General features: G+C 38.4%; 1 protein-coding gene across 1 annotated transcript; it reads left to right on the top strand.

The window, feature by feature from the left end:
- The first annotated feature begins 2,791 nt into the window (after window positions 1-2,791).
- LOC134226537 (muscle-specific protein 20) lies at window positions 2,792-5,489 on the top strand. Its single transcript, XM_062707371.1, has 3 exons — window positions 2,792-2,981; window positions 3,103-3,435; window positions 4,860-5,489. Exons 1-3 carry the CDS (start codon window positions 2,952-2,954, stop codon window positions 5,049-5,051), a joined length of 555 nt encoding a protein of 184 aa, XP_062563355.1. The 5' UTR covers window positions 2,792-2,951; the 3' UTR covers window positions 5,052-5,489.
- Window positions 5,490-8,947: the final 3,458 nt, after the last annotated feature.

Raw genomic sequence — 8,947 nt, 5'->3', positions numbered from 1 at the left:
TCTTTCAGGAACTCTGCCAATCACTTTTTTGGCATATTTAACCAATTTCAAAAATCTGCGGTAAAATTGATTTTTTCAGCTATGATTTTTTCATCCACGCCGGTTCACGCCGCCGCCGCCGCCGCCGATGAAAACCAACGGCGCGCCGCCGTGACGCCGCCGACATCCCACTGTGTGGTTTCCTACGAACCGAAGCTCCTGGCACTCACAGTGGGGAAAATCCGACCCAAAAAGGTACCTATTTATTGCGGCTACTTGCTGCGCCGGAAAAATACTTTTCTTAAAGGGAAAATCCACGACAAATCGAATGGTGCTATTTTCATGCGCCGGAAATTATGGGAACAAACCGTTTTACCCCATTTACTCTTAAAAATCGTATTTTTTCTATGACAGCTAAAATTTAAAGTCGATTGCGGCTAACTATTTCTATGTTTTCTGATGCTTAGTCAGTAGAAAATACGATGGGTATGTATTCCGACCTTATACCATGACTGGAAGCGGCTGTTTTTCCCCAGTTACCCCTGAAATCGTATTTTTCTAAGAAAGCTACAATTTAAAATGAATTGCGGCTCACTATTTCTATGTTTCTGATGCTTACCGTGAGCTCCTCCAGGAGTTTTTCTAAGAGATCCTCCGAGAATCGCTCCAGAAACTTCATAGGGAATTCCTGGAGGATATTTGGCAGGAATTTCACGGGAAATGGGATTTCGGAAGTTCCTCTAGAAATTCAACTCTGGCTGTTCCTCTGAAAATTCCTCCGGGAGTTCCTCCAGTAGTTTCTCGGGTGAAACTAACAGAGGAATTCTCGATGAAACTGCCGGTGGATCTCCCGGAGGAATTCCCGAAGAAACTGCCGGAGGAGCTCCCGTAAGAACTCCCGGAGGAATTTCAGGAGGAACTCCTAGAAGAATTCCTAGAGGACCTCCCGGAGCAACTCTCAGAGAAAGAACTTCGGGAGAAATTTCCAGCCAAATTTCTGCAGAAAGCCTAAATGATTTCCTGAAAAAAGCTTGAAAGATTACCTGGAAGAGCTACTGGTGGAACTCCCGGAGGAATTCCCGAAAAAAATCCCGGAAGAATTTTCCGATAGAACTACCGGAATAATTCGCGGAGGAAACCCTGAAGGAACTGCCGGTGGAACTCCTGGTAAAAATCCAGGAGGAATTTTCAGAGAAACTCCTGGAGGATCTCCCAGTGGAAATCTTGAGGTTTCCACCGGAATTATATTAGGATTTCTTTGGGAATTAGTCTAGGAATTCCTCCGAAAATTCCTTTGTTGATTTCATTTTCGGTATAATTTCTGTGTTGTCTTCAATGTTGAAGCACTATAGAAGATCAAATCAAAGACTAATTATCAAATAGAAGATATAGATTTAAAAAAAAACAAGTTCATCGATTTCGTTGTCCATCGATGAGTTATCGTACATCCTTTTACTGCTTTTAAAACCTTTATGGACCTTTATTTAACCTTTATTGAGGATGGCCATTACTTAGATCCCAACCATAACACTCGTTTTCAAACAACTTGATTCCGTTTTTTACTTTCAACTCATAATCATTAATCGGCTGGCTAAATTCAAAAAGATCAGTCAAATAAAATTACAAAAAACAACATCAGATTAAGAGATGAAACACAACCGCACAAGTCGCCTACTATGTTCGATCAAATTCATTAATACTTATGATAAACTGTTGCAAAACATAAAAAAAGATTCAAATAGTAGTTTGTACAACTAGTTGCAAAAAGATGATTTTTTCAGCACGAGTTGTACGTTTATCCAACGAGGCTTGCCGAGTTGGATAAATACTACGAGTGCTGAAAAATCGAGTTTTGCAACGAGTTACACACGCAATTTTTTGCAATGACGAAAAATGGGCTTTAATATGATAAATCTATACCAAAATTGTACAATCGAATTTACTCCATATGATCATTCATGCAAATAAATTATGTTGCGGCAGAGAACAATAAGATTCCATCCTATCGTGCTAAATTGCATAGCTTGAAAAGCTATGAAGCGATGGATGCAATTGCCTTTGAAAAATTGTGATGTTATGTCCAACAAACCATTTCATTTATTTCGAGACGCTTAGAGTACACTATTTAAACACTCACCCAAACTAATTCAGCTAAATGTAGTCATGTAACTATTGTCCCAATGTAGGTTTTTCATTATAGCACCCAAATGAGTGCTATAATGAATATTATGCAACCCATTTGAGTTGCATAATGGTCATTAAAGCACCCATTCTGTTGGTATGGAAAAGTAGGCCGTTTTATCACTCAAATGACAACTGTAAACCAGGTATTATGATCAGGAATTGCAAAAACAAATTTAAAGAAGCTTTTTTATCCCTACACATAGACCTTTCATACGAAGAAATTTTCCCAAACGGAAATTAAATAGCATCCACATAATTTCCTTCTATTTTCGCCACCACTCTTCTGCCCTACTCACCTGCTTCCATTTTCGCCCATCCACGGTTTGACGACGGCAAGCAGATTTTTCCGAATTTTTCGGAAAAACAAAGACGGCCACTGTTTTTCGCCGAAGTCAGCATCGTCGCCGTGATCGTCGTCTGTCGCCACCGCCATCGTCGTCGTGTGATTCTTCGTCAACAACACACCACCCTACCTACTTGGATCGCCAGCCAGCAGCGGCTACTTCTGCACGCATATGATCACCCGCTTGCGCATGTTTTCTCCAAAATTTTCCTGCGCGCGCACAGTTTGCGATCGCAACGCCACGCCGAACCAAAGGAGTCAATGTTTAAAAGCAATTCGTTTCAACGCCATGGACATCAGTTCCGAGCAGTGATTCAAGCCGAAACAAAGTACCTCCAACTCGAGGGAAGAGCGATCGCGTGTGTTTAAAAAAAATTAAACAGTGAGCAATTCAGTGCATTTTATTTTAAGGTGAAAAACTCATTAAAACACACAAAAAAGAAAAATGGCTTTGGAGCGTCAAGTTCGTGCCAAGGTAGGTGATGTGCATCTTCATAGTGACCGATTGTCCGCACTAGCGGTCATTCTAATGAAGTCAGTGCTAACGGTGACGAACGGAAATGCTCTGAATCCTGAAATGCGGTCTTTGTTCGCAGATCGCCGGCAAACGTGACCTGGAAAAGGACAAGGAAGCCCAGTACTGGATCGAGGAAGTGCTCGGTGAGAAGTTCCCGGTCGGTGTCCTGTACGAGGACGCCCTCCGGGACGGTTTGGTGCTGTGCAAACTGATCAACAAACTGACGCCCGGAGCGGTGCCCAAAATCAACACATCCGGCTCGCAGTTCAAAATGATGGAGAACATCAACATGTTCCAGCAGGCCATCAAAAAGTACGGCGTGCCCGATCTGGACGTGTTCCAAACGGTGGACCTGTACGAGAAGAAAGATATCGCACAAGTGACGAGCACAATCTTCGCGCTAGGACGAGCGGTGAGTGGTTTATTTGGGACGGTTTGTGATAAACATTTTGAGCGTTTAAGATTAGTAAAGTGATGGGAGTGATGATATGCGCCAGTTGGCATTTTGACAAGGGAAAATCAGCTTTCGAAAAATTTCGACGTTAATCAAGCAAATGCAAATTGCTTGACAGTGCTTGACTCATCCATATTTAATTGATTGTCTCCAAATTAAATTTTATGAATTCAAAATAAAATGAATCCTAATCTAGTTGATTGAGATGTTCTCAGTGTATGTTTTCCATTTAAATTTGCGCAGTACATGCTACGAAAATGTGCAAATCGATATTAATTTTATTATTTTCAAAAAAGAAACTAAATGTCATGGTAGGAATTGAACCCACAACTTACCACTTCCTAAACAGGCGCGATAACCCCAACATCAAAAGGTCACTTAGTGGTCTCGACTGTAATATGCCATCTGAATCAAATGTTCACCGTTGCAGTTTAAGGTGATTATAGAATAAAGCCAGAAATCGGCCATTTTGTAAACCACGTGCTTTTCCAATATTTTTTTCAAGGGCACGAGATGAAAGAACCATAACGCGTATGGGGCTGAAATAATGGAAGATCGTTTGCTTAGTTATGCTGAACAATCATAATTTGAATTTCGGCACTGTACGAAAACTATTACGCCAGATCTGGGCTTTTGGAAATGAATGTAGATAAACGTGTGGTGAATTTGAAATTCACCACGGGCTTCATTCTATAATCACCTTAAGCAATTTAATGAACGAAAGTACAATGACAGCAAATTTAAAAATTCGTCCCTAAAATGGCAAAATACACACTTCATATAGACGCTTTTCCCGCCAACAGATAATGGCAGCACCCTCTCAGATTTCAATTAATCTTTCTGGACAGAAAAAGCCACAGATTTAGAGGACCTTCCATGGTAATTCAAAAGAAATTCCCGTGAACATTCATGAGACTTTCCCATTGAGATTAAGGTAAAATTATCCGATGGAAAATCGGGAGAATTTCAAATGATTACTATGGACTTCCACAATACTTTCGCCCGAATTTCCATGAGATATTCTTCCGGTTTTCCTTTTCCGGCTCTTGCGAATTTTGTCGGAAAACTCTTCTGTAATTCTTCCGAATTTCCCGAGGAAATTGGAAGATCTTTCTGTGGAAATTAAAAGAATTCTGAAGGCTTTCTCAAGGCTTAAATTGTAGATTGTCAATACTTGAATATTGACCAAAAATTTAATTAAAGCAATTGTGTTTGAAGAGAAATGTAAGTGCTAGGTGCAGTTTTATCTTGCAAAGCATAAAAAATACAAACTTAGACGGATTTTTTGGAAATAACGCAGTCTTTCGATAAAAATTTAAAAATGCATATCCGATTAACTCACCTATGTTTTCCCCGTTCTTCTATCATCCCACAACGAACAGTGCTACAAACACCCAGAATTCCCCGGACCATACCTGGGACCGAAACCCGCCGACGAGTGCAAGCGCAACTTCACCGAGGAGCAGCTCGCCGCCGGTCAGACCATCATCGGTCTGCAAGCCGGAACGAACAAGGGTGCCAGCCAGGCCGGCCAGAACATGGGCGCCGGTCGTAAAATCATCATCGGAAAGTAACTCCCTTCCTCCCGGAAACCCACTTCTCACGAAACAAAAAAAAAACACAAACACACCTGCACATACGCACACCAACACAGCTGAAGTTTTGATATCGTTTTATTTTGTTTTTACAAACAAATTGTGTATTTATGGGTAGATTTGGTTGATTTATTGCTTTACTCAGAATCATTTCGCGCATAAAAGTGATCCAAAACTCGAGCAAGATCCCTGAATAATGATAAACCATTTTCTATATTTGCGTCGATGCATGAATATCGATTAAATGTATACGGATCTACCAAAAGAGAAAAAAACTGAGACTTCGCGTCCGGCAAGATTTTGTATTAAACTATAAATATATTTTGTACCTATACGTATTATTAAGCGGTGAATGGAGAACTGTATTTGAAAAAAAATATGACCAGTTACGAAATAGAGATCAGAGAAGGAAAACAACACGCGTCTTCAATTAAGAGTGTCCTCCGAAAGAAAAAAAATGCTCCCACGTAGCCGCACACAGTGGCTTGATTATGATGAGAACATAAACAAATTGAAATTTTAAACTAATTCATATTTTATCGTACTGGATAGGGGCTTCACATATAACACATGTATTTAGACAGGTTTTTATCAGTTTTAGATACTGTCCACATGGTATGGACAGTCTTCCACGAACATTTGTTCTATCAACGCTATGCCATTCATGGGTTAGTCCTTTGTACACCAAGTGGCACATCCAGCGCCGTAGCGTGTGGTTGGCCAGTTTGGCCCCCGTCAAGGGCGCCAGGCTTTAGGGCCTTAGGCCTTAGGGGACGCCGAAATCCAAAACAATGAGAAATGATGACAAATCTAATCTAATCTACAATTGAAAAGAAGAATGAAACAAGTTTCTGTGGAAGAAGCCCTAGATGAGGACTTCAATACGCCAAAAGTGGGGTTTTCCACGAAAGGCTGAATCACATAAGGCTGAAAACTCATAAGGCTGAAAACTCATAAGGCTGAACACGAAAGGCTGAAAAGTAAAAATCTCACATAAGGCTGAAATAACAAAAGGCTGAAACTCGAAAGGCTGAAAAATCGTGAGAAATCAATATTAGTGGAAGAATTCACATTTGACGTTAATAGGGGCACAAACTAAAATGATCCGCAACCTTCTTGCGACTTCTTGCTGTTTTTCAATTTTTATACGGAATTCTTATTTTTTAGTTTACACAGCTTAAAAAAAGGGGTAACAAAGAAAGAAACAAGGCTTTATTTTTCTTGGTTCTTGTATTCGCTTTTTGATTCTTGCCAAAATTACTTTCGAATTTTTTATTCTCTCTACTTCCTTCTCCCTTTTCCTTTTTTATTCTTCTTTCTTTCTTCCTATTTCCTTCTCCCTTTTTTTCTTCTTCTTTTTTATTCCATTCTTCCTTTTCCTTCTTTCTTCTTCTTCTTCTTCTTCTTCTTCTTTTTCTGGTTTCTTCTTCCTTCATTTTTCTTTGTTCTTCTTCTTCCTTCTTTCCTTTTGCTTTCTTATTTCTTCCTTTTCCTCGTTTTTTCTTTCTTTTTTCATTTCCTTGTTTTTTCTTCCTTTCTGTCTTCTTTCTTCTACCTTCTTTCTTGTCCTAGTTTCTTCTTCCTATTTCCTTTTTCTTTTTTCTCTATTCTTTCTTCATTATACCTTTTTTTTTCTTGCTTTCAACCATTTTTCTTATTCCTAAATTTGTCCTTTCTTTTTCTTTCTTTTTTTTTCTTCCTTGTCCCTTGTTTCTTAATCTTCTTTATTCTTTCGTCTTGTTTTTCCGTTCCTTCATTTTCCTTTTTTTTCCTTCTTCCTTCTTATTTCTTTTACCTTCTTCCTTTTATTTTTTTACTTCATTCTTGTTCCTTTTTCTTTCTTCCATCTTCATTCTTCTATTTTTATCCTTCTGTCTTCCTTCTTACTATTTTCATCTTGCTTCATCATTATTCCTTCTCCCATCTTTATCTTAATTTTCCCTTCTTCCTTCTTCTATGTTCTTTCTTCAATCTTTCATCTTCTTTCCTTCTCCCTTCTTCCGTCTTCCTCCTTCTTTTTTCCTTCTTCTATGTGCAATTTTTATTCTTTATTCCTTATTCCTTATTCTTTATTCTTTATTCTTTAGTCTTCTTGATTTATTATTTTATTTTTTTATTTTTTATTCTCTATTCATCATTCATTCATCATTCTTTATTCACTACAGGTATACCTCGATTATATGGACTTTTTCGATGCAAAAAAGTCCATATAATCGAATTTTCCATATAATCGAAGCAATTTTTTTTCTCGAAATTTGTGTTACACGATGAAATAAGTCTTAAAAGTTGAAAGAAAATATCCACACACTCAGTTTTTATTTCTGCAGCTCGGCAAAAATCCGCACAGCCGTGCGCCAGCAAAATGAAAAACTGATATTTCAGCAAAAATGGCGTTTGTTAGCTGATTTTCGGCAAAATATTTGCTGATTTTCAGCAATTTTGACAGAAATCTCGGCAAAAAACATGTTTTTTGGGGCAAGTTCAACATTTTGCTGAGATCCCGGTAAAAAAAATTAAGTGTGCATATATTGCCTTACAGTCTAATCCGCATGTTTGGGCTCATTTCATGATAACTCAGTAGATTATGATTTTCTATAAGAACGTAACCTTTTTTCCAGCCGCTAGTTTCTAAGATTACTTTAGTAATGAACACTTCGCCCAGCTCAATGTGAGCACACTAATATACTTATTCACGAATTCTAACTACAGTGCCTTCCTGTTTCAACAACAAAGCAAACACTGAGTGGTCGAGAAAGGTATATGTTAGATTCAAAAACTGGCTTTAAAGAGAAGGTCTGACACTTGTCCTCTTTTGATTTGATCGCAGCAAATTGAAACCGATGGAAAATTTTGTCCTATTGTCTCCTATTGAAAGTTGGCCGGATTGGACTATGGGCTCAGAAGATATGGCCAAAATGCACTTGTTTATGCAAAAATCGGGTAGAAACAGTCTCACTTTTCTGACACTTATCTTTAAAAGATCTCCTTGCAACAAGTTGCGTTTGATTGATATTCTTAAAAAGAATTAAATAAGGGGCTCTATCCACATATCAGTGTCATTTTTACAAGAATCAATTGACATTTCCCGCCAAAAAATGTATCTCGTTTTATTGTCTCAGTCAATTCTTTGACTTATTTAAGTTCAACTTTTTCACAGAACTCATATTTTAGAATAAAAAAAAATCGGAAAAGTGCCGCACGTTTGAAGAATCGGAATTGGCCTTATTTTAAATTAAAATCGGGTGAATGTTAGGCCAAGCTTGGAAACCAGCACTATTCGTCAAAAAGTAAGGCGTCAAAAAGTATGGGTTCTTTGGGAAAGTTGTCCTCAAAAAATTGAAGAATCGTATACAGTAATATCCCGATTTTGTCACCCCCCTTATGAATTTCGGGGTGATAAAACAGGGTATGTGACAAAATCGGAAAATTTGTTTTCCAATTTTTTAATTCATCACAAATACAAATCATATTATGCCTTGGAAAGGCCAAATGCGTGAACCGTACCCGTTATTTCTTGTCGAAATCGCTTATATAATATTTCCCGATACTCAGAAGTCGTTTGTGATAAACTACAGGCAATGAAAGTTATTTCATGAAAATCAATGTTGTTTGTGGTATTATTTACGAAAATAAAAAGAATGACAAAATTTTTTGGGGTGACAAAATCGGGTCGAAAACGTGATAAAATCGGGACGTGATAAAATCGGGGGTAGACAAAATCGGGGAGTGACAAAATCGGGTCAACACTGTATTGCAACGGGTTTTAAAATTCAAAACGACGCACAGTGGCGGGCCCTCATAAAAATCCCGGACAAAACTTGAGATTGCATTCAAAATTTCACCACCGCGCGCTGTTGTATTTTGTATAACACTAA

The sequence above is a fragment of the Armigeres subalbatus genome, chromosome 3, assembly GCF_024139115.2.
Source record: "Armigeres subalbatus isolate Guangzhou_Male chromosome 3, GZ_Asu_2, whole genome shotgun sequence".
Lineage (NCBI taxonomy): Eukaryota > Metazoa > Arthropoda > Insecta > Diptera > Culicidae > Armigeres > Armigeres subalbatus.
The sequence above is the reverse complement of the archived record's forward strand: the minus strand, read 5'-3'. Positions and strand labels throughout refer to the sequence as shown.

Excerpts from the sequence above, each read along its gene's own strand:
- LOC134226537 (XM_062707371.1), top strand. The coding sequence starts at position 2,952 with ATGGCTTTGGAGCGTCAAGTTCGTGCCAAG. Across the intron at positions 2,982-3,102 it reads AGCGTCAAGTTCGTGCCAAG|ATCGCCGGCAAACGTGACCT; the intron begins GTAGGTGATGTG and ends CTTTGTTCGCAG. Across the intron at positions 3,436-4,859 it reads TCTTCGCGCTAGGACGAGCG|TGCTACAAACACCCAGAATT; the intron begins GTGAGTGGTTTA and ends CACAACGAACAG.